Consider the following 27277-nt stretch of genomic DNA (forward strand, 5'->3'; position numbering starts at 1 on the left):
AGAAGACGAGCGACATGGAGAAGGCCTCCTCGGTTCTGGCTGCTTTGTTTGGGTCGCGGGAGCCGGCAGAAGCCGTTGCTACCGTCGCCTCGATCTTCGTCTACCCCATCAAGTCTTGCCGTGGGATCTCCGTCCCTCAAGCTTGCGTCACCTCCACTGGTACTCCTACTTGGTTTTCATCGAAAAATTGCCTTTTTATCCTCCCTTTTTTTTTTTACTTCTTCCTGGGAATTAATAGGTCTTGATCTTGAAAGTGAGATAGTTTGTCTGCGACTGGTGCTTATACTTCTCTTCTAGACTTGACAACTAAATAGCTCTCTTTTGTGATATTTTTTATTGGTCGAATACGTTGGGGAGACTTTACTTGTCCATCTTAATAGGTCTGTACTTTGGGTAATTGGGTGTACCCATCCACCTGAAGACAAAGACTAATAGGATATATGGTTCTCCTTGATTTTAGTTAATAGACAAATACTTAAGCTAAATATATTCTAATTTGTGTCAGTGATAAGCAAATTGATGATTAATCAGTTTGGATGATTTGCTGTTGTTTTCATCTTTTGGTCAATATTCATATATCATTGTTACTTAAGCAGCAAGGTAGTTATGTTAGGCTCACAAGTGTTTGTGATACCATCTGTTGGGCAAGGAGGCCTTTAGCACCACTTGGTCGAATTTGCCACCTCAAACTATACACTTGCAGTGTAGACCCAAATTTGGTCTTTGTAGAAAGTAGAATCACCACCACCACACACGCCCATATGGTGAATCTTCACCTCCCATGGTTGAACAATGCAATCACACAGTAAGAACAAAAATGATTTACTGTAGTTAATCATAAGTGTACTTCATAGAGAGATTCCAAATCTATATAATATATGAAAGAAACATCCAATAAGAATTAGACAAAACACTACCATACCTTCTACAGAAGTCCTTTCTATCTACCTTAGACTCCTCCCTCAATACCTGTATGGAGAATGATAAAAACATCATAGCTAGCATTTCTCAAACACCAAAAGCTGAATCCTCCTTGCTACAAGCAATATGATATCTCAAAGGCTCCAAATTCACCTCAAGGCATCTGGAATGCTCCACCCAACCAACTTGTGCACAATCAAAATCTCTCCCATATCATGCTTTAAAAAACCTAAATAACACAAATGATTTTTTTTGGGCGATTTGAGCTACTAGGGTTGCTAGCTAAGTTGGCCAAGTGCATTACATTGCTTGGCAGGGCAACTCAACCTCATCCAAAGCCTTTTCTTCTTCAACGCTCTTCCTAGGCTGCACTGGCCTCAGAGGGAAGGGAAGTGGTACGCTGGACCTTGATCGGCGTGGATGTGACTCCAAATCTATGATCTGATCAGAGCTGCTTGGGTCCGGTGCTGGTACTGAAACGGTAGGGTCTTCGATGATTTTGCCACTCCGAAGCACAATTGCACTGACATTACCTTTCGGGTTTGGAATGGATTGTGAAGGCAACTGACTAGACCCCTGTGACTGCATTTGATTTACATTGGATGCCAACTGACTGATCTGTCTTTCTAAATTCTGAATGGCTGTATCTGCCATCTGCTGATGCTGTTGTTGTTGAGAAATCAACTGCTGCATAAGATCTTTCATCTTCAGTCCTGAAGCATTCTGAGTTTGTTGTGGAGGTGAGCTGGAAGTAGCTTGATTGTTGTGATACGCAATTGGCCTCTGGAATGCAGGTGGTGACTGGTACTGCTGCTGTTGAAATGAGTTTCCGTACCTCAGATTTGGGTGATCTCTCCAACCCGGATTGTACGTAGCTGAATGCGGATCATAGTTGTATTGCTGCTGCTGGTACTGAGGACGGGAAGGGAACTGATTCGCCACTGCATATACTTCATCCTGACGAAGAGATGGACATATGTCCAAGGATTAAAATATCGAGCCGTATCGCGCAATACGGACGAAATTTTTTGTTCCGCCGCGGTATCGGCATCGGCACAGCACCGGCACAACGATTCCGGCATGAAAACGCCGCTGGAGGCGTCGCTCGGGCGCGGCGACGCCTCCGAAGGCGCCTCGCTCGAGCACGGCGACGCCTCCGGAGGCGTCGCGCGGTCTCGGCGACGCCGCCATAAAATTAATTTATTATTTTTAAAAAATATTTTATTTTTTATTTTTAATTATTTAGATTAAATTTTTTATTTTAGAAAATGTTCTGGACTCGAACAGATACCACAAACCTTCATAATAGGTGCAGGAATAGCGGAAGGGTGGACTGTCTGATTAACTGCCATCTGCCTCACCAGAGATGTCAATTCCTGTATAGTGTTCTTCAAACCCTGCTGCTCCGTGATGGCCAACTAAGCTTCACTGACTCCTTGAGTAACAAGAGCTCTACTCCGAACTGTTGTGAATTGTCCGCCATATTTGCAATAAGTTTCCTCGCTTGGCTAGGAGTCTTGTTCACCAGTGCTCCTCCACTCGCTGCGTCGATCATACTCCTGTCCATGGGAAGCAGTCCCTCATAGAAGTACTGAACGAGCAACTGATTACTGATCTGATGTTGCGGGCAGCTTGCACAAAGTCTTTTGAACCTCTCTCAGTAGTCGTATAATGTCTCTCCCACGATCTGCTGGATACCACAAATGCTCTTCCTGATGGTCGTGGTTCTGGAGGCTTGGAAGAATTTCTCTAAGAACATCCTCTTCATATCGAGCCAATAAGTGATGCAACCCGGTAGAAGAGAATACAGCCAATCCTTAGCTGCTCCTAATAAGGAAAAAGGGAATGCCCGCAACTTTATATCTTCCTCTGAAATACCTTGTGGTTTCATAGTGGAGCAAACCACATGGAACTCGTGCAAGTGCCTGTTTGGATCCTCTCCTGCCAATTCATGAAATTTAGGGAGTAAATGTATGATACTAGACTTCAATTCAAAATCACCTTCCACGACCGGATAACTGATGCAAGAATATTGATATGTCACGTCAGGTGCAGCAAACTCCTTCAAAGTCCTGTTCTTATCTGCCATGTCTACTTCCTCAAATGATGAGCTGTAGTCCAGAACACTTGATGATTTCTTTTGAATACGTTGTAAAGCGTGGAATGTCCTGTCAATCTCCGGATCTAGCTCAAATAACTTCTCTCCTGAAGACCTGGTCATACATCTCACAATAAAACTACAAAGTAAAGAATGAAACAATAAATAAATAAAACTAAAATAAATAAATAAATAAATAAAACTAAAATAAATAAATAAACAAAGGAACAAATGAATAAAGGAATAAACATATACAATGAATAAATAGACAAAAGAATAATAGAATGAAGTGAATAACATGAATACAATCATCAAAAATAATAAACAACACCAATATACAGTTAGGTACAACAAACATCTTATGAAGTCGCCGGCAACGGCGCCAAAATTTTGATGACGTGTGTTTTATTAGGGAATTATTGTTTATTTATGTACTTTTATTCCCTTATTTTGTTGTCACTCACACCTATCAAAATTATTTATTTATTTATTTACCAAACTCCTATTTATCGCTAAAGTAGTGTAGAGAGGTCCGGGTCGTCTCTCTTGGAGTCAATGATGGAAACTGTCCTATACATTTGGTGCGGGATTTTGTTATTGACTTTATTCATTTCTAACTATTTATAGACTTAATTTATTCAACTTAAATCCTACAATTTACAATAACAATCAGCAATCAACAATTATATTTACAGAAATGAACAACTTACAGAATTATGTATCACATTATAACAACATGTAAATAAAAGATTTAACAGCTTATTTCTTGAATTCCATTTATTAACATGAATCAATATACAAAATGAATTCCATACAATTAATATACAACAACATAACCCTACCTAGCTCAACACTAATCTCACATAGTCAAGTATTAACATTCAAGGACAATGTTAATACGTTGAGACTAGCATGTAGGTCAACATGATGACTTGATCTCACAAGTCATGGATATGAGATATCATGTTGACACATGGGTATGCATTGGAGAATGTATACTGAATGACCCGCCATGAGAAAGTATCATGGATCGTTATATGAGTGTCATATACTTTCTCATGTGGCTATTAGTATGACTATTAGTCCTTAGACCTGAAGTCACCATGGTTCCCAACATAAGGAGTTACATACTTTGGCTTCGTCAAACGTCACCCGTAACTGGGTGGACTATAAAGGCGATTACTGGGTATGTAACAAATTATGTAGTGGGATGTGAGTGATGTAGATGAGATCTATCCCTCCTATATGACGGGAGTGATATCTTAGTTCTTGATAGAGTGAGACCACTAAAGTGCATGGCCATGCCCAAATGAGTCAACATGAGATGTTGAGCTCGTTTGATTGAGTGAGTCTACTTGGAGTTCAAGACATAGATTGATTAGAGGATGACACGGTCTATGCCTCGGTTTAATCAATCTTGATATCAAGGATAGAAGGACATGGTCACATATTGTGAGAGTCACAATTAGTAGTCACAAGGTGATGTTGGATCTCAACATTCTTGTAACTTGGGTAGTAGTGATGTGTTGCTAGATACCGCTCACTACTTATGTACCTAAATGAGTTTAGGGCATTGCCAACGTTACAAGAACCTATAGGGTCACACTCAAAGGACAATTAGGTGGAAAGTAGGTTCATGTGATGAACCAAGAGGATGAGATTCATGTGATGAATCAAGTTGGGTAAGGTGTAATCCAAACTAGACTAGTGGAGTTGATTTGATCAACTTTGGGAGATTAGAAGTCAAGTTTGACTTGACTTGAGAAGGAGAAATTTTGGGAGTCAAGTTTGACTTGACTTTGTGCTATGTCATCATAAATGTTGACTTGACTTTTTGCCATGTCATCATTTATGTGGACTTGACTCATGCCACATCATGGTCAATTATTGACTTGACCATTTGACCTTTAGGTGAGGTGGCATGAGTGATGGCCAATAGTGAGCCTCCACATCATCATGCCACCTCATGGGAGGTTACAAGAAGAGGTTGTAACTCATGGGAATTCATGGCTTTAATAAGGATTAATGAGCTTTAATGGTGGGGGCCACAAGTGGATGAAAAATGGTTTTTCTCATTCTTAACGTTGGCTTTTTCTCATCCCCAACGTTGAAGCACTTTTTCCCTTCTCCTTCTTGAGATTTTCTCCTCTCCTCTCCCTCTCCTCTTGCTAGCCAAAAGCTCTAAGGGTGCTAGCACACTCTAAGCTTTTTATTCCACATATTTGTCCGAGTGGATACCGTAGAGGAGACTACACGAGTAGCTCTTGAGATCCGACTCCATCGTGGACGAGCGGGATACGCGAAGGGCACGCATCGAGGGTAAAGTTCTTATCTCGTAGATCTAGTGTAGATCTAAGGTTTTAAGCATGTACAAGCATTTTTCTTGTTTTGCACGGATCCTTTTTGTCATGGGGCTTCGAGGTTTCCGCACGCAAAAGCGGTTTTGCGGCTCGAAAAACCCAACACATGTGTCATACAACATTCTTAACATACAATATTCAACACTATACATACAACATACAATACAAACTAATTTCTACATCATGAATCATACAACACACATCACTCAACATACACAAACTACACAACATGAATTCTACAAATCTTGCAAAATCAATTCATGATTATTATAAATTATACAACAAATAGCACAACAATAATTGCATGCAACATAACTAGTTATTGATACTACAAGTTCATCATACATCATACAACATACTTTCATTTACATAACACACACTATTCAATCTACATGGACTATACAAACATGAATCCATTATACAACCATATACCACAACAATTATGTATCATACAGAATCCCATACCAAAGTACAATTGCAAGACAAACAACCTACAAACCTACAACACAACAACATATTAACTCATGCCAAATCTAATATAACATACTTATTCACAACCAAATCATTTATTAAAATTTATAATCAATCATAAGTTATTAGTTATTTACAAGAACTGAACCACATGAATGTCTTCAACCAAAACATACAAGCCCTTGGAATGCCTCTCACGGCCAAAATAGCTCAATTAAACAAACAACCATGCACAAACAGTTCACGTCTACCCACATCTCTTTGGGAAGGCAACCAAACAACCAAGTCACAGTTAACCTCCACACAACCAAAATCCACATGGTATGTAAACAAACAAACATGGGGGGGGGGGGGGTTTTGATTCGTAAGAACAGAAAAACAGGGAATGACCAAGAGAATCAGAACAACTAGGGAAGAATAGAATAGAACAATAGGCAATTTAGGGTTCCTCGGATCAGTACAGAATAGCCCCAATCACACCCATTTCGGTCGATTTTGCGCCAACAGAAGATGGTTCGCACCGGAGCTCATCGCCCAACCCCTTTGCCTTGACTCCCTGCTACAATCACCGTCAGAGGTCCAAAACAAAGAAAAGAAGAAAACCCTTACCTGCCCTATTCCGGGGACGGTGGAAGTCGCGGACGTGCGGGAATCCCCTGCTACAATCGCCGCCAGGAGACTGGTTGATTCTGGCTACAATCGCTGCCAGAGTCGGCCGCCGCACGCTGCGTCTGTGGTGGTGTTGGCACTTGTCGGCCGGAGATGCTGTCGGTGTTGCTCGGAATGATCAGGGGAGAATGGAATGGAGGCGAGGGCGAAAACGCGATGGGAGCTCGGCAGAAGAATCGACATCGCGAGAGAGAAGAGGAGAAACCTAGAAACCGAGCTCACTCTCGCGATTCTCAGTCTCGGGTGTTTTACTACTGCGCCATTTGACTTGATCAGCCGGACCTTCTGTAATTGAACTGGACTCAAGCTTGAGCTTAAGCCTAAATCAGCTAACCAAATCCAATTGATGTGGTTTGACCGACTCCAAATTGATTTGGACTCAAATTCAGTCCAAGTTGAGCCAGATTTGAATTAAATCAAAGTTTTTGAACCTATCTGAACTCAATCTGAACCCAATCTAAACCCAATTTCTGATTCCAAGCCTCCGAATTGGGTTCAATTTTTGGCCTCATCTTAATTCCCTGCAAATCATCAAATTCAAACCATTAATACTTGTAAATTGCTAAAATATTGAATGAAGCTCAAAATTATCAAAAAAAATGAAGAATTAAGCTCATAAACCCAATTATAACATGAAATGCAACCAATGTAGTCCAAAATAGTCCCTAATTAACCTTGTCAATAGCGAATTATCAGTGACCCAACTGTGTTTGTAGTAACTTTTGTGAACCTTTCAGTTTTGTAAGACCTAAGCAAGTAAAAAGTGCACCAGCCATATCGTTGTTGGATGTAAGACATTGCCATGCATTGTCTCGACCAATTAGACCAGAAAAATCACAATCGGTGCTTTGGGTCGCTTGCGGCTATTACAAGACCAAAACGCCAAAAGATCTGTGTGATTTGAGTGACCCAATTGTGTTTGTAGTGACTTTTGTAAACCTTTCAGTTTTGTAAGACCTAAGCTGTTTTTGAATACATACCTCAACATTGAAACCCTACTATTTGATAATTAGAAGGGACAATTGCACTTTTAAAACAAACCCTGAGCATTATTTGTTCACCCTTTCCTTGTAACCCTTGCCCACCTCCCAAATTATGCATAGAAATCCCATTTCCCAATTTACACATTATATAGAAAATATTTTATGTTGATATACATACCAATATTCTCTGCTTGATTTTTTTTAAAAACTTATATGATGCATTAGCATATTAATGGTTTTTTATTTGTTTATTTTTGTGCCATTTTAATATTAAATATGTTATTTGTATATTATTTAAATAAACAATGTTGCCTTGGTAACCTATACTTCTTTGATTTTCATAACTATGCTTAAAACACGATTCTGTGCATAAATTACTTATGTCTGTGGTCTGATAAATTATATTCCAAACACCGAAATCAATTTGCTATATGTTGCAAGTAAAACAACCAATTAAGGTGCCAAACTACTTAGTTTATTTCTGGGCACAGAATTTTTTATTAGTTGTTAATCTCAGTAACAAGCTCAAAATGATTATTACAATTGGTATATTGTTAGCTAGTGTTCATAAATTTTGATATTCCCAAGAAGAAAAAATTTCTTCTAATCAATTTGGTGAACTGGTGCTAGAGATGCAATTGATTATCTATGTTCATCCTTGATCTGCTTCATTCTCTGTAGGACTTCGATGGGATCGCCAGTGGCTGGTTGTGAACTCAAAAGGAAGGGCATATACGCAAAGAGTTGAGCCAAAGCTTGCTTTAGTTGATATAGAGCTGCCAATGGATGCATTCAGGGATGATTGGGAGCCAACTGATCTCTCATATATGGGTGCGTTATACTTGTCTCTATGTTGATTTTAGTTGTTTTGATACTTAAAAATTCTAGCATTGGATGATGAATACTAAGAGAATGTATGGTGTCTTTTCTTTTACGTATTTGATTAGCTATGTGGAATTAAAAAAATTCTAATGTGACACAAGTGTGCTAAATAACAGGGAGCAGTGTAACCCTGTTTATACAAGTCAACCATCATTTTTTTAAAGACAATTTTTAGGACCTAAAGCTTTGGTGCATAATTAAAACAGCCTACACAAGCATGTTAGCTTGAGAAGTTTGTAATGTAAGAGACTATTGTATGCCTCTTGGGAAAGCATAGTCTCGATGGGACTAGTGGAAGGGTTCCAAAGATTAGATGGGTGGTACTATAAATAAAACCTATATTATATGTATATACCTTGTCCTTTATTAGCACTCCATGTACAACCCATAATATTCCATTTTAGTTCATTACGTGGTTTATTTAATTTACAAAAACTTGTGTGTGTGTGTGTTCATTGTAATCACATTTCCATTTCTCCCTGATCCTTCAGCATGGCTATCTATAAATATCTTGCTTCAAAAACTATCAACTAGATATCAATGCACATGTTTCATTAATAATTTTCATTGGTATTTTCAGAAACTATCTATTCATAGAAAAAAAGTAACACATTCTCTTATTATCCATGGTCCGCTGTAATTTTCATCTTGATTACATTTTCTGCAGTTATAAAAGCTCCAGATATGGAAGCACTGAGGATTCCTTTGAATAAAAAGTGTGTCCCAGTTGATGACATATCTGTTTGGGAATGGTCGGGTTCTGCACTCGATGAAGGAAATGAAGCATTTGAGTGGTTTACGAAGTACCTAGGCAAACCAAGCCGTCTAGTGCGTTTCAACACTGGTAATTGTTTTCTGGTGATCTTTCTATTGCTCTCATGATTATACTATTTAATTTTGCCAATTTTTGTTGCTAAGATGAATTAAGATTAGGAGGATTTATCATAGAGAGGAAACTAAGGTAACTTTTCCACATCCTGCTCCTGTCTAGCCTCCACGGATAAGATTGCTAGTCTCTTCTTTAGGTGCCTCAGTCTACCAAGTTACTTTGCATGTGTTATGTTAACTAGATCCTTTCATCTCAACCACTTCATTGTCAACAAAATAAATTTTCTTTTCAATATCTCCTTGTAGTTAATAGTTGGCAATATTGATCTTGCACTGAATCTTAGAGATGTGTTCCATTGTTCTTGTTAATGTTCAGATTTTGGATTTGGGTTTTGGCTTATCAAAAAGTCATAAATATTCCAGAAAGTATTAATTATCAAAATTTCCATTCGTTTATAGGTGTACAAATGACAACACTAAGTCTAACAATACATTGCGATTTGTACTGGCAACCTTTATTTCTCTTAGGTGGTTTAGGGAAATTTATTGTCCTTTATTTCCCTTGGGTGGCCCATTCAAAATTCAAACATAAGTTCACACTTATGAAATTCCCTTCAGTGGATAGTGGAAGTATGCTTAAAGAAATTAAATTAGTAGAGACATAAGAAATGAGAGACATTAGACCATAGCGCATATAACTTGAGATAATGCAATGAGTGGATCTAGGCTATTATTTGTTTGCCCACATCTAAGAACATGAATAGGACATAAACAACCAAAGGTTAATACTAAAGAAAAGACATTTTGTTGAGGATAAATACATGAAAAGGGTGGTTACCATTGAGTATAAAACATGAGGTTTAGTTAATAAGGTAACATGGGTGAGAGTTACGCACCCCAATACTATATAGGAACATATATAAAATATCATAGTATGTGCAATATTGAGTAAATATTGATTCTTGCATTTAACAACATTAGTTTGCTTAAGTATAAGAACATGTGGTTTAATGAATGATACTTGTATAGCACAAAAACAAGAAAAGGTTGATTATATGTCTTTGAGAACATCATTACTGCTTTTATTGTTGGATCAAATGGTTGGTAGAGGGGTGGTGGTTAATAAATGACTAATGAAATGTTAGTTTAAAGTGTGTGCATGTGACAACTTATAGAATGTGATAGCCAAAGAAAATCAAAAGTGTTGGAAATGTGAAATAGAAATTAAAGAAATGCTAACACAATGCTATAATGAGCTTTGGAGATGATGCTCCTCTTTAGCCCTATTGCATAATTGTGACTTACCCATAAAACAAAAATCACTAACTCGCTCCTTTACACTAAGGTAATGGTGCAAACCCTAAAAAATTTATCTAGGAATTTACTAGAGCTAGAAAGTTCTTTACAGTGCACAAAATAGTATAAGAATAGTTCGTAGAATTCTAGAAACAAACCTTCTCACAAGAAACAAAGAGAAAACGCAAGGGCTTACTTAAAGCTCACAATCTCTCCCTATGAAATGAAAATAAAGCACAAGAGAGAAAGATTGCTAGAGAATGAATTGAAGCCTTGCATTTGTTTCAAATTCATAGAAATGATTTGAGCACTTTATAGCAATGAGCTCCAAATAAGTTAAATGTTTGCCCAAACCAACAAACTAAGCTTTATAAACCATGATTCAATATTCACTTAATGTTTAAAATGATCGCTCTACTGCTAACATGACCAAGTTTACTAGTCATTTAAAAATATAAATGTTGGATTTAATAATATTCACAATTGATTCAAGGGTTCCAAATTGACTAATCATCTCCCAGATGACTAGTGGTCTCCTAGTCGACTAGGAGATGACCATTTGACTAAGAGATGACTAGTCGATTGGGAGATGATTAGTCGATTGGGGCCCTCTTGAGTCAATTGTGAATAATTCCATTAAATCCAACGTTAATATTTTTAGATCCATTGTCGATTCAAACTTAAACAAAAATATTTTGTTCCCATAACCATGATTCCAATTGTCTTGAATTTCTTTTTTCAATCCACTAGCATCATCTAGTCGATTAAACAAAGCTTCTAATTAATTGGAATAGGCTAGGAAGCCTTTGTTAACTTATGAGCCTAGTAAGCTACTCTAAGGTTTGAGACCTAAGGCATCGACAAAAACATCACTTGGGAACACACCTAAGTCAAGCCTACACTTGACTATTCTATTAATCGAGTTTCAAAAGCTAATCACCAACATTCTACCAAAAAACCATGGGTAATCGATGATACTTGAAATTCAGTGCATTAGCAGACCCAACTCAGAAGATAAGCTCTAGGAAGCCCTAATCTCTATGTAGGCTATTAAACATCAATAGGAACCCCTAATCACCTATACACCCCCCCTAAAAAAAAACAATAAATCCAAGATTACAACATTATAAACGCAAAGGGTCTTCGATTCTTTCAGCAAGCTTGATAACCATCTACAAGCTCGAAGTTCCTCATGGCTCCGCACTCAATCTATGAAATCCCTTATCCAAGCTTGATCACTTATAATTTAAATAATCCATAATAAGCTCCACATATTCAATGCAAATAATTAAATACAAATGTCTAACTTCAATTATATTGCTAAACCATCAAAACACCGTGATTAAACCTGACCACAAGGGTGGAGCTATTTTCCCTACATTATTTTCATAATAAAAATTTAGGTACGTTAAGGACTTTAAAATTAAAATAATCTTTCAGTAAGTAAACCCTTGCCTGCATGAATAATCATTAATAGGATTTAAAAATGATAAAATCTATTATATTAGGGATAAAACTAAGATCCCAAATCTGAGAGTGATTTAGGTTCAAGGAGTACATTCATGAGTATCGAAGGGGAAGTATGGTGGTACTTACCAAGATCACATGATAAACTCTTTTATGCTAGAGACAAATAATGTCTATAATGCAATTGGAAAAGTGTGATGCTAGTGGTAATAATAGTGCTTAAGAGAGCTATTCGTCTAAGTCGTAGATTCAATTATATTCATGACCACCATAAATTATAGTCATCATCTGTAGATATAAAAAATCATGAAACACGACCGACTAGAGCCCGTCTGACTATCTATTTCGTTGGGCTTGCCCTACACAGGTTGGACTGGTCAGCATGGCTTGACTAGCACACCTGACTTTTTTCTAGATCCCTTTGGCCTGTCAACCCACTCGGCACACCACTCTTCTAGCCAACTGATGTACATGAATTATACATACATTTTTGGTCTCATTTAGCATACATTTATTGCATTACATGAACATATTTTATATAAACTTCTAGTTTTGCATTTTGTATTTTTTTATCTTTTTAGTTCAGATGATTGCTTTGTGTATTTTATTGATAAGACGTGAAGATCTTAGTGTTGGAGCGTGTTTTGGAGAGGAAAAGTTGAAGGAGCAACATTGCAACATGATCCATGACCAGATTGTGGTAGCCACCATGATCGTGGATCATGTAGGAGTTAGATTGCCAATGGAGCTACACCTGGAGCATCCAACAAGAAACACGAGCTGACCATGGCACCTGCCATGGTCGTGTTTCATTGTGAGTTTTGACGAGAAGCCTCCAACACTAATCACGGCCTACCCCTCCCTTGTTTTTAGGAAAGCATGTTATGTTTTGGTATCTATAAATAGAACCAAGGGGCGCCAGCTACAGGTATGCGGGGTTCTCATGATAAAAGACTCCAAAAGAGAGTTGTTCTCCAAGACGTCCAAGGAGTGAGGAGCTTTCGACCATCGAAGAGCATGTGGAGATCTTGTAGAGACATTGATGACATCTGCAACCGAGTTCTTTCTATACCTTACTCTCGTTTTCTAATTGTAAAATGTTTTCGTTGATATTTTTGGCTTATATCTCTATTGTGATGGAGTAGTCTCCTTAATTCTAAGATTATGAAGTAACCCGATGTTAAGTTGATGTTTGTAATTTATCTCTTTTATCTATGCCATGTTCGATTCTTGATTCACTTGGATTTTGCTTTATGTATACACGTATGTTCGCATGATCAAAGATTAAGGGATGGATTTCTCTTGATAGATTGAGATGTGAACCTTAACCTAGGATCTAGCATATAAATATATGTTGCGATTATTAGAGATTAGGGGATGAACTGAGAGGTGAAGAATCATGAAAGTGATTCAAACTCTGTCAAAGGTAAACATTGGTTGCCACATAGCATAAAGGGTCTATCCCGATTCGACTATTACGAAAGTAAGGGTCGCGTTAAGATAGATACATTGGTGGATTTTTTTTTCTTTCTCTTTATGGACAAAACCTGTCAAAGTTGGTCCTAAGGCCGGTTGAAAAAGGACGAGAGTTGCGTATAAAGTTGCCAGTTAGCATGGACTTAAGACAAATATTTAATGAATGTATCAATCAAACTATTGTATTAATGCTAGGATATTTCCTGTAAGGAACGCGTTGCAGAGTCCGACGTTAACGTTTTGGCAAGGACCACTACATCTCCATGAGAACTCAGGTGTAGTGTTAAATATGCAAGAGTTTTCAAACCATAGGTTGGGTAAGAATAAATATTATAAAAAATCTAATTATATAAGATTTGAAACATGAAATCTAGGAACACTCACTGATAAAACAATGGAAGTAGTAGATACAATGATTAGGAGAAGAATTAATATTTTGTGTATGCAAGAGACAAAATAGGTAGGAGAGAAGACAAAGATGATATAGAATTCAAATTTTAAATTATGATATACAGGAAACAGTAAAACAAGAAATGGAGTAGGTATTGTTGTCGATAATTCGCTAAAGGATGAAGTAATAGGAGTAGTTAAAAAAAGAAATAAAATTATAGTTTTCAAGATAGTGTTGGCGAAAAAACTATTAATGTAATTAGCATATATGCACCTCAAGTAGGATTAGATAAACACATCAAATCTATATTTTGGGACAATCTAGATGAAGTATGACAAAACATTCTGCTAACCGAAATGATTTTAATAGGAGATCTAAATGAACATGTAAGAGTGAAAAATGAGAAATATGATAAGGTGCATGAAGGTTATGAGTTTGGAACAACAAAATGAAGAAGGTAAAACTATATTGGATTATGTGATAGCATATGATCTTGTATTAGCTAATATGCTTTTTAAGAAAATAGAAGAATACTTAGTCACGTTCAAAAGTGAGAATAATAAATCACAAATTGATATTTTTATGGTTAGGAAAAAGGATAAAAAGACTTGTAAAAATTGCAAGATCATCCTTGAAAAAAACTTAACTATTCAACACAGGTTAGTAGTGTTGAATATACGCTTGAAGCATAATATCAATAGTAGAAAAATATGTACGACTCCTAAAATGAAGTGGTGAAAATTAAATGATAGAAAATAAAATATATTTAAGGAGATGATAGGAGTACAAGTATTATAAAAAATATATGATAACTCGAATACGACATGGGATAATATGATATCAAAGTTAAAAATAGTAGCAAAGAGTATAGTCGGTTAGTTAAAGGGACGTGCACCACCAAGTAAAGAATCTTGGTGGTAGAATGAGAAAGTACAAGAGAAAGCGAAGAAAAATGAACAATCTATAAGATATTATATACTTATAAAAATGAGAAAAACTTGAAAAAAATATAATAGCCAAGAAAGAGGCTAAGAAAGTAGTAAATGAAGCTAAAATTGAAACTTTTGAATACTTATATCGAAAATTAGATACAAAAGAAGGGAAAAGAGCCATTTATAGGATAGCTAAAATAAGAGAAAGGAAAATAAGAGATCTTATTCAAATAAAATGTATTAAAGATTAATGCAATAGAGTACTAGTACATAATGAGGATATAAAAGAGTGATGGAAGAGATATTTTCATCAACTTTTTAATGAATATTAAATGACCAACTTAACTTAGATAATTTAAATAGGTAAAATGAGTATAGAAATTTAAAATTTTATCATAGAATTCAAACTTCAAAAGTAGAACAAGCTTTAAATGAGATCCAAAATGGAAAAGCAGTTGGACCAGATGATGTTTCAATGGAGGTATGAAAGTGCTTAGGAAAATAACGTATCGAATGACTTACAAAGTTATTCAACCTGATATTAAAAACTAAAAAAATATCCGATCAGTGGAGGGTAAGTACTCTAATTTCCTTATATAAGAATAAAAGAGATATAAAAAAGTGTGCAAATTATAGGAGTATTAAATTATTGAGTTATACTATGAAACTTTAAAAAAAAGTAATAGAGAAAAAACTAAGAAAGGAGACCACGATGACTAAAAATCAATTTGGATTTATGTTGGGAGGGTCAACAATAGAAGCTATACATCTTCTTAGATAACTAATTGAAAATATCAGGAACAAAAACAAGACTTACATATGATATTCATCGACTTAGAAAATGATAGAGTCCCAAGGGAAATTATATGAAGACTTCTAGAAAGAGAGGTGTTAGCATATCGTATATTTAACTAATTAAGGATATGTATGAAAATATAATGAAAAGAGAGAAGACTTCAGGCGGATTAACCGAAGCATTCCCCATAAAGATAGGGTTACATTAATGATCATCTCTAAGTCTTATCTTTTTACATTAATCATACTTATTGGACACATCCAAAATATGGTACCACAATACATGTTATTTGCAGATAATATTATTTTAGTAGATGAGACACGTGAAAGAGTAAATGCTAAACTCGAATCTTAGCGGGAAACGCTAGAAGTGAAAGATTTTAAGTTTAATAGAGTAAAGACAGAATATATGAAATTTAAGTTTAATTATATTAGACCTAATGAGACAATTGTTAAGAAAAGAGATGATGAGTTATTTATAATTGAGAGTTTTAAAATTTAGGATCATTTCTACAAAAGGATAGAGGGATTGAGAGAGATATTTTACATAGAATACAAGCAGGATGGTTGAAATGAAGGACAGCGTCATGTGTTCTTTGTGATCGTAAAGTACTTTTAAAATTTAAAGAAAAATTTTACAAAAGCGCGGTTAGACCTGTTATGTTATATGAAAATGAATGTTGAATTATGACTTAAGCACATGAGCAAAAGATAAGGATGTTAAAGTGGATGTGCAGACACACAAGAATGAACAAAATAAGAAAAAAAATATTAGAGAGAAAGTCAAGGTTGACCTATTGAGGGAAAAATTTATGGAGACATTTAAGATGATATGAACATATACGTAGACGACTAATAGATGCTCCAGTTAGACGACGTGAAATTATGATAAATATGCATATTGAACGAGGAAAAGGAAGATAAAAAAAGATTTGGTTAGTAACAATAAAATAAGATACAATTTATTTAAATATAAATGATGATACAGTAAGGGATAGAACCCAATGGCGTAGAAGGATCTTTATAGCCAACTCTACCTAGTGGGATAAAGCTTGATTGTTGTTATTGTCGTCTCTTTATGGATATATCGATTATCTTAGGATAAACCACCTTCAAGCATATCTAACATTGAGGTAAGAGAAGAAATTACAACTAGATTGTGAACGTCCATCATGGTGAAATCGAAATCTTAGTATTGTCTCAAAGAATTGATTTTCTCATTGCTTTCCATAAAGTTTTGTTAATTTGCCAATAATTCTCTCAATTCGATTCATCTAGATAGCCTGCTTTGCATGTAAACTAATAGTTGACACATAGTCCTAGAGAATAATGATTTTATTACTTGATGACGACCGTGCACTTGTGGTTCACGCTCATCACCAACTGACCACAAAAGATTGTTTGTCCTGTCCAAATGTGTGGGGAAAATGACTTCTACTTTTTTTTTCTCGAATGAAGTCATTTTCCTAAAAAAATTGCTTATATTTTCCATTGATTGATTTATCATAATTTTCCATTACGCCAATAACTGAAAAATTGAGAAACATTTTCCTACAAAGTATTTCCTGTGAAATAAATGAAGCCTTAGTCTAGATAGTCATCCATCAAAGTAGGTCTCATCATGCTTTTGGTGGTGGCTGAATCTCTTTTCTCTTACTCCTGGGTTCTCCACACCCGTCTCATGAATTGTTTATTCATTAATGGATAGATCTAGCAGCTGAGCGGTGCTCACTGTCAATACCGTAGCAATGATGATTAGTTCTTTGATGAATCATGGGTCAACAATGCTAGTGATTGAACCATCTTACGGTTGATATTGGGGTTTGTGGCCCAGCAAGAAGGGGCATGGTTCCTTCACTTAAGCTGCTGTAGTCTTCCTTTGGCTTGTGCTGGTGAAGGGGACTCAGTTGTTGGTGTTGAGTCGGGTTACAAGGAATGGAAATGGAATCAGTCCTAAGAAAGCTTTAGCTATTGTTGAAGTGGTAGCAGGATAAATGATATGGTAACACATGTAGTTAGCATTGGCAAAAGTGGACACACCAACTAAGCTTGCTGGCACTATTGGAAGTGTCTGTAAGTATATATTGGTAAAGATAATTTTCGGTGTAGTGCAAACATATTTAAAATGAAAGACAACCAATAGATTCTAGAATTAGAAAAATTGAATCAATTCGAGTAGAGGGAGATCAGTGAGCACTCTATCTAATTGCATTAAAAGTGATTTGAAATATTACAGATGATGTAACCTTGTGTAGAGTTGAATGAAGTGATGAGATTCATGTAGCCGTCTGAAAGGAGTTGGCATTAATAGGGCTTAATGATAATGAACCTTTTTTCAAAGGATATAAATAGCGATCTATTTGCTCTCATGGATGAGTAAGAGAGATTAGGGAATAGGAGAGGAAGAGGGGAATGAACAAAAAGGTAAAAAAAACTAGATTATTTTCAGGTGTTTTTCTTATCCCCCTTTCTTGCCTATTTTGGTGGTTGCCAAATATTTTTCATGTTGATATTACCTTCAAATTGGTTTCTTTTTTTCCTGAAGATGGATGATAAATTCATAACTTTATGTAATTGATTTAAGTATTTTGTCTAGAAGATTTGGTAGACCATATGGCCTAATTGTAGCTCTTAGAATGGAGGTAGATTAAATAGAAGTTGCAAACTTAGTATAATTCATGATGATAGCTAAAATAACAAGGTTAAAATCTTCTTTTACAATAATTGCAGACTAATTGAAGCTAACCTCATTATCCTGGAAAACCAAGTTATATGTGCAGTTAGCTCAGAATTTATATTACCTTTGCATGTAGAATTGTGAACTGCATGTGGCATATATTAAGCATTTTTATAGAATAAGCTCATGCCTTCTGCTTTGGATGATTTTCTGATAACGAATACAGAAGCTACTCAGACAAGTTACTTATTCTATCTGGATCGCATAAAAATGGTTAAATCATGTCAAATTTGTAATTTTAGTTGCAAGATTGTCCTTTCAGCGTAATCCATTTGCTTTCTACTTGTTGTTTCCATGTATGTTTGACACATCAGCAGATGCTGACTTGAACTTCCATCTGTTGTTGATGGTTTAGAAATAGAAATCAGAGCTGTGGATCCAAACTATGCTCAAGGATACAAGACTGTGTTTACTGATGGGTTCCCGTTCTTATTAGTGTCCCAGGTTAGGTACATATATACAATGGAACTGCATGATTGAAATCATTAGTTTGGAAAAAAATGAGACTTCTATTCTCTAATATCATTTGCAGGGATCACTGGATGCTTTGAATGAACTTCTAGATGAACCATTACCGATTAATCGTTTCAGACCAAAGTAAGAAATTATTATGCAGAATTTAGAACTATATAAAACTCATTCTTTTATAATGTTGAATGCTACTGGAATAACATCTTAAGAACTCCTAGTTTTAGGTTTTGTGTACTCTACCATGAATATGCCCATCAACAGTTAATCAAGTTTTCAGGAATTCACACTTGTAATTTTTTATTTTTTCAGCATCCTTGTTGATGGGTGTGATCCATTTTCAGAGGACCTATGGAAAGAATTAAAAATCAACAAATTGAACTTTCATGGTGTCAAGTTATGTTCACGCTGTAAGGTAATGTGTCTCTTTGTCTCAATCATATATTAGTTATGTCTTAACTGATTCCTTGTTTCTGAATTATAGTGTTAGTGTGTATTCTTAAGCATAAAAAAATTAATTTCATCATGTAGAATGAGCAACAGTCCATATAAAATATCATGAAGAAAAGGTGTTACTAGGAAGAGGACATTCTATCATCAATTTATGGATTGAAAATCTAGCCTTCAATATGCCAAAACATGATCCAATCACATTACAAAGAGATGAATGGCTTTCACCAAACAATTCACTTGCAATGGTAGGGGCACATTTATGAAAATTGGAGCGATGGTAATGCTCACCTCTATTACCAATAAAACCCCCTCTTCATATTTGGGCATCCATTGTTGTTAACATAAAATTCATCTACAAAGACCAATGGGAGATTAATTCTTTTAGCATAATAAATACAAATTGATATCTTTATATCACAAAATATGGCATTTGCATGATCCAATCACATTACAAAGAGATGAATGCCTTTCATCGAACAATTCACTTGCAATGGTAGGGGCACATTTCTGAAAATTGGAGCGATGGTAATGCTCACCTCTATTACCAATAAAACCCCCTCTTCATATTTGGGCATCCATTGTTGATAACATAAAATTCGTCTACAAAGACCAATGGGAGATTAATTCTTTTAGCATAATAAATACAAATTGATATTTTTATATTACAAAATATGGCATTTGCCTGCAATTGACATTGACATTGTGATCTACATAATGAATCTATAAAAGTGCAAGAATCATTAGCAGCTCCCGTTAAACTACTTTACTAAAAGGTGAACCTCATCAAGTAAGCATGCTGCCATTACATTTTATGCACCAATCTTATCAACCTTGAATGCCCCTTGACTTCTACAACTAGGAGTCCATGTAGATACGTGAGTTTATCAATTGCTCCATTGCAATTCTGCATCAGTAAAAGTGATGGTAAAATGGTATGCCAATAAATAAATGTATATTGTTACCGAGTAAGAGAACAAATTTGGATTTGAACTGGTTTGGATGGTCCTACGATCACATGGCTTTATTGTGTATGCTCCCAATTAACATACCTTTATGATTTTCCTGAACCAACTTGAGATAGTTTCCATGACATGTTGAAACCTTTAAAATATCTCATTGACGAATATCATGACTAAGATAAAAAGGAAAATGGTAAACCTTTTCTTTACCATGACTTTCTTAGTGTATATTTTCACAATCATTCAAATTTTCATTGGATAAGCTATTCTCTTATTTATCACTACTCATCCTGAAACATAAAAATAGCGACAAAACTGCATACATGGCATGTATCAGTAGCAATGATAATATCAAAGAAAATGATAACACAAAGCAAGATGTAAATACTAAGCATGTATCATTTAACTTAAGCATGAAGATAATACTTAACATGTAGCATATAACTTAGACATGACGATAATATCAAATATTTAGCATCTCACTTAAGCAAGTAATAAGTGTTGGGATCGTCCCGATGCAATGCGCGTGTTTATACGTTTCGTAAATGTGGGCAACAAAAATAAACAAATAATTAACAGGAATTATTACACAACACACGCATGCAAAACAGGAAATAACAATGTACAAGATAGCAGGAAATTAAAATTTTCAAAATAAAAGATTATTCTATGCGCATAATTAAAATTTTCAGAATAAAAGATTATTCTACGTGTACCTCTCGGATGATGTTGAGCAGTATTGGCATCAATCGAGTGGTCCTTGTCGAAGTCCCGCATCTACTGGTGATCTACGCCAAGCTCTTGTCCGGACAGCTTTGGAAGCCACGAGTTGCGTCATCATCTTCCGTACTAGCTGATGATCGATGACGATCGAATCGAGAGAAAATTTAATTCCGGAAATCACGCAACAACGTTTGTCGCCATCGTTCCGAGGTTTTCTAACTATCACCGGGAATCGTATTCTTGGAGAAGGTTTCGGTGGTCAACTATTGACTGCAGATTTAGGACAAATAGTCAGAACTTTTCTGACGTTGATGGAACGTTCTCCGGAAGTTTCGTAAGTTTTTCAGGCTAACCCTAACAACAAACCATGGCTTCTCTGATGGTTGAAAATAATTTTCAACAACAGAGAATACACCGATGGTCAACGACAGCAATCAACGACAAACTCCGTCCGGTAGCTACAGCAGCTTCGGCGGTAGGCAATGAACACGCCTCGGCAACTTCACAAGCTCCCGGGCTGAATTGCTTGTGTTGGCCATGTGGTCTTTACACGGGAAGCAACTAAAGATTGGTCTTTGTTTTCTTGTGGTCAACAACACAAAGCACAGGACACACACACTCTGGCTTGTTGCGGTCAGCAACACAGAGTAAACACGATCTGCCGAAGCAAGCGGTCGATGACAAAATAGGAATGTGCGATGGTGGAGGAAGGCAATGCTGGCCCCCCATCGTCTCCCACACGGTCGGCGACGCTCGCGCGTAGAAAGAACTCGGCCAAAACAGAGGATGATGTCGCGACAACAACAAGGTCGAACGGAGATCGCAAGGAAGAAAAGAGGTCCCTTCCGTTGGAGCTAGGGCTTCCGTTCTCACCGCTCATCATCGTCGCCGAACTAGGTTTTCACACGTTCGTCACCGTGGCCAAAACAACACTTAAATCGCGTGATCCACGATTTAGGGCTTCCTCTGCGTGAGAGGAGAGAACACCGTGACCTAGGGTTTCCTCTGGCCCAACCGTGATCGACCTCTGTTCTTGAAGGAAATCGCGATTCCTTTCTCGTGTCAGGGCTCTGAACCGGAAAAGATGGCGCGATGAAGCTGAATCGGAGGAAATAAGAAAAGGGTTGAACCAGACCGAGTTTATTATATTACTGTAGCAAACCGAATTTCTTGGGTTTATTGTGGCAAACTAGGTTCAAAATTAGATCACTTAGTTCACTAATCAAACGATCTCTGATTTGATCCAAACCAATTTTGTTCATTTCATCTTCATAAGACGAAGCTCCTCATCTCTTCCATTTTGCCAAAACCTCTTCCATTATGAACCAATCAAGTTGGTTTAATTTTGGTTCAAAATCGAATTATTTGGTTCAATAACCAAACGGGCTCTGATTTGAATGATATTAATTTTGTTCATTTCGTCTTCGTAAGACTAATTCTATCATATTGTCCTTTGTCTGGTCCAACCAGACTTTATTTTTCTTGTTCTGAGAGTCTAATTCTCAAATTCGTTTTAAGTCCTTCGGAGAACTTATAGTGCATGTGACCCAATAGGTTCCCAGTTATGTTGGTCATCCGTAATTAACTATTAATTACGGAACGATCATGAGTGACACCTAGTAGTACATTATGATCCTCAATTGATCGGAAAATCAACGATTGATTCCAGAACATCTTCTACACCTTTAAACAACTTTAATTAAACGTGCCTCATTCCTTTCACCGTCTTATACCCGCTTGGTTCAGGACATGATTTATGTGTCGGTTCCCACTAGGTTGATTACGTCATACTTAGCCCAAGCTGCTTTTATTGTTCTGTGGATTCAAGTTACTTGTATATGTGTCCAAGAGTACCGTACTCTTGACATGTAATGCTTTGACTAAAAACTTTTAGTAACAATTCTGATAAGTGACCGCAGGGTATACGTCTCCTTTTCAAGAAGCGGTGAATCCTTTGTGAGTTATTCAAACACCTTCGGACACTTCGACTTATACCCAATCATCTCGGGTCCACACCTCTTTGGAGATGTTTACTTAAGATGTCAAAGTATAAGCCTTCATGATTAAGGTGACTTGAATACCGCAAGTCAAAGGAAACTTGCACTTAAGCTGCACTGAGATCTTCATTGACATATATATCGAAACATATGAAGTCTCAAGGCAGGTCACTCTAATGAACTGGTTACCTTTAACCAACATCCATGTTTAACTCTTAACATCCAATGTCTTCAGTAGTGAGATCGACTGCTTGGTTAACCAAGGAGTCTAAACGTGCTAGTCTTGACAGAATCAATGACGTCCGTGCTCATCAATTCCTCGACTAGGGATAATTTCAATATATTCATAATTGTACATATAGAGATGCTCACTAGTTGTGATCCAATTACAAATTCTCTCATGCTATGAATCTTATTGTGGACATTCAGTATTTGAGTTTAAAATCTAATCAAACAGATAGGAAATGTGCATTCAAATAGTGAATTGTTATTTATTCAATAAATAGTATAATGTAAGGCGATTGCGTTAGGACACCCCTCAAATCTAACAATAAGGATAAAAGTCATGTATACCATGGCTTGCATGAATAATGGAAATAACATAATAACAATCACCAAACTTTTATTCTACTTAGTGGGGTTGACTATATAGATCCTCCTATGCTATTAAACTCTATCCCCTATCATATCCTTATCTAAATTTAAATAAATTTTATCCTATTTTATCATTGCTAATTAAGTTTTTTTTGATATCTTGTCATGATCTCGCATTGCCTAACTGAGACATTTGTTGGTTACCTAAGTACATGTCCATACCTTGTTAAACGCATCTCTCGGAATTTTTTTTCAATAGACCACCCTAATTTAAGGGGAGCCTTGGCGCAACGGTAAGGTTGCTGCCATGTGACCTAGAGGTCACGGGTTCAAATCCTGGAAACAGCCTCTTGCCAAAGGCAAGGTAAGGTTGCGTACAATGGATCCTTTCCCCGGACCCCGCATGGCGGGAGCTTCGTGCACCGGGCTGCCCTTTTTAGACCACCCTAACTTTTTCTTTAATATTTCATCCTCATTTGGTAAGATGTATAGTTTCTATCGTCGATTTTGCAGGCATGAATTCAAATTGATTTTCAATCACTTTAGTTTTCTTCATATTTTATTTCTAAAGTTTGATTTCTTCGATAAAAATTTAAATTTCGGTTACTCTCTCATAAAAAAATTGATAAGCCATTGCTCCTTTATTTCTTCATCCTTCACTAGTATTCTATTGGATTCATCTTTAATGTATCTTATTTGGGTAAGATTAAGGATTGAAATACCGTGTTGTGCCGTCTGAAACAGACGGTTTTTACTATTTTGATACGGGACCAACACCGACACAACATGCACGACAATTTCACGTGCGTCATTCCTATAAAATACTTATAATCTCGTGCACTTCTGATCATTCTAAATTGAGAAAGTTGAATTTATATTTCTAAGAGATTGTTTCGACTTTTTAAAAATGTGTTATATAGGAGATTGCTTTCAAGAGGTTGCTCATGGTATACTTAATTTGTAAGCTTACAATGATAAAGGCATTCTTCATGTTACCTGGAAATTTTTATACCAATAAATATATAAATTGTAATTTTTGATATATATATAAAATATATAAACTTTAATTATGTAAATATATATTATATAAATTAATAAATAAATAATTAAATTGATAATTAATAATATAATTATAATATTTGTTAATTGAATTTTTAATTTTATTAATCTCTTTATTTAAATGAATATTTAAACTTTTATTTAAAATAAAAATTCTATTATGCACTTTAATAATTATTTAAAAATTTAAATAATATTTGTATATAAAAATATGTATTTTATTTATTTATTATTTTCATTAAAATTAGTTGTCTTGTAATTTTTTATCAGATAATTTTCTTATATTAATTTTGTTAATGTTATAGGTACAAATATTATTGTGAACTATTTGATCTTTTTTTCTATTATTAGTTTTTTTATAATGCATAGGTAATGACTCAAAAATAACAATTTTATGATTCAGCTTAGAGACATGCACGTCGATTAAAGAATCGATTTCGTTGGCAATGTTTGCAATGCGATGTGATTGGATGCGGTGGTGGGGTCATATGTCTAAAACATCTTACTGGTGGATATCCGAATGTTTTTAAATGTCTAAAAGTTTCTCAAGAAGTTCGTCGTGCAATGATAGAGGAACTTGATGGCAACGTGAACTTTTTATACCCGAAACTTTAAAGAACCAACCGATGATGAATTTGAAAATCGTCGTGAAGTTTCAAATAACGAAGAATTTTTAGCAGCTCTTAGTGCCTCTCGAACTCAATATGAATATGAGTAACATATACAACATAGTGGTACTATAGTTGGCACTAGTGGAAGTAACTCAACTGGTGCTGGTGGAAGTGGCTCAACTACTGTAGTAACATTGAGAAGTAGTGCAATTATTCGTATTACTTCAACATAAGATTATATCGGTCATTTTTTTCCTTCTATGAGACGAAGACGTGCAATTGATATTGTTGATATTAATCCATTGACATTCCTAGACTAAGTTAGCAAACAAAATAAGATTGATGATACCTATACAAGAGAGAAGAAATTAATTGGTCAAAGTATTGCTAAATTTTTTTATTTTAATCGTATTCTCCCTAAAGTAGTAAATAACACATACTACTGTAGCATGGTGTTAACATCTAAAAATCTGGTCTTGGTATTCAACCTCCGACTGCATATGAAATTGCTGGGGCGTATTTAGATGAACAAATGGAAGAGATCAAGACTTGGATCCTAACATGCAAGAACCAATGGAGCTTATATGAAGTTACGTTGATGTGCAATTGCTAGACAGGATTTACATAGATGAGCATTATTAACTTTTACTGTAATAGAAAGGTGATATTTCATAAATCTATTGATGCAATTACCGACTATCATGATGCACTTTACATATATCGTTTGATGGATAATGTAGTTCAAGAGATAGATATAAAACATATAGTGCAGGTGATTATAGATAATAGTGCCAACTTTAAGGGAGTTAGAGTTATTGGAACAAAAATATTAAATATTATTTTGGGCATTATGTGTAGCACACTGTTTCGATTTTATCATAACAAATATAGGTAAACTCGATATAGTGAAGAAGGTAATGAAAAAAGGTCAATCGTTAATAAAAATTCATCCATAATCATTATTGGATTTCTTGCATTAATGAGAAGATTTATTGATGGGGAGATTCTGCGATCAGGAGTGACTAGGTTTGTCACTCACTATCTCTTGTTAAAATCATTTAAAAAAAAAAAAAGCGGATTGAAGGCTATGCTCACTTCTGAGGATTGGGAAACCTCTCGATATTCTAATACAATCAAAGGTAAAGAGGTGCAAAAAATTATTATATTTGTTAGATTTGGGACTATATTGTAGATATTTTTATAACAGTAGAACTCTCGTACATTGTTCTACGTAAAGTTGATCTAAACAAGAAGCCACAAATGGACAATGTTTATCGTCTAATTTATAAAGCAAAAAAGGAAATTAAGAGACGTTTATAATCACCAACCAAGTATCAACATTATATTGATATAATTACTGCAAGATAGGGACAACTAAATGGAAAAATATAATCATTTGGCAGGTGTGTATTTTTTAATGATAAATAATTTTTAATATTTGTATTAATAATTATATATGTTTAATTTTTTTAGGTTTTTATCTCAATCTGACATATTAATACCATTATAACCTTGGTACAAATGAAGACCTATTAGTGACTCTCAGAAATGTAATATTAAGACTACAAATAAATAGAGAATTAACTACCGAGGCTATTAATGAAAGTCGATTATTTCGAGAGGTATATGATTCTTTTAGCGATCCTTTTGCAGTGTCATACAATATCAAGACTACAAACAAATAGAGAATTAGCTACCGAGGCTATTAATGAAAGTCGATTATTTCGAGAGGCATATGATTCTTTTAGCGATCTTTTTGCAGTGTCATATAGATATAAAATGGAAGTAGGTAAATATTGTCACGTCCCGAGAGACGACTGTCTGAAAAATTTCAACAACATTTCCCCTGTAACATTTCAACTTTCCTGAATACATTTAACATAAAACCCACACGACCACAATCCACATACTACAGAGTATATAACAAATTCTAAAACTACATGAATAAGACCCACACGACCATAAACTACATATCCAACATGTGTATGTAAAAATATTAACCATATCAACAAACCAATCCACATACCCATACCAACAATGTATAATTGCCAACACACATTAATTACGTAACAACGAGAATTCCAAAACTCATCGATAGGCTCACTAC

General features: G+C 35.6%; 1 protein-coding gene and 2 pseudogenes across 1 annotated transcript in view; 2 read left to right on the top strand and 1 right to left on the bottom strand.

Moving 5' to 3' along the window:
* Window positions 1-27277, top strand: part of LOC141812203 (uncharacterized) — a 35831-nt gene continuing 8554 nt past the window's right edge. Inside the window, exons 1-6 of the mRNA XM_074700242.1 lie at window positions 1-159; window positions 8184-8333; window positions 9052-9228; window positions 18662-18750; window positions 18839-18903; window positions 19087-19189. Of these exons, the coding sequence (XP_074556343.1) occupies window positions 15-159; window positions 8184-8333; window positions 9052-9228; window positions 18662-18750; window positions 18839-18903; window positions 19087-19189 (729 nt within the window). The 5' untranslated portion in view covers window positions 1-14. The remainder of the gene's footprint in view (window positions 160-8183; window positions 8334-9051; window positions 9229-18661; window positions 18751-18838; window positions 18904-19086; window positions 19190-27277) is intronic.
* On the bottom strand, window positions 1222-3142 carry LOC141812279 (uncharacterized; annotated as a pseudogene).
* On the top strand, window positions 21608-27039 carry LOC141812280 (uncharacterized; annotated as a pseudogene).

The sequence above is a fragment of the Curcuma longa genome, chromosome 18 (assembly GCF_044706935.1).
Source record: "Curcuma longa cultivar G26 ecotype Majalengka, Jawa Barat chromosome 18, ITB_CL_G26_1.1, whole genome shotgun sequence".
Classification (NCBI taxonomy): Eukaryota; Viridiplantae; Streptophyta; class Magnoliopsida; order Zingiberales; family Zingiberaceae; genus Curcuma; species Curcuma longa.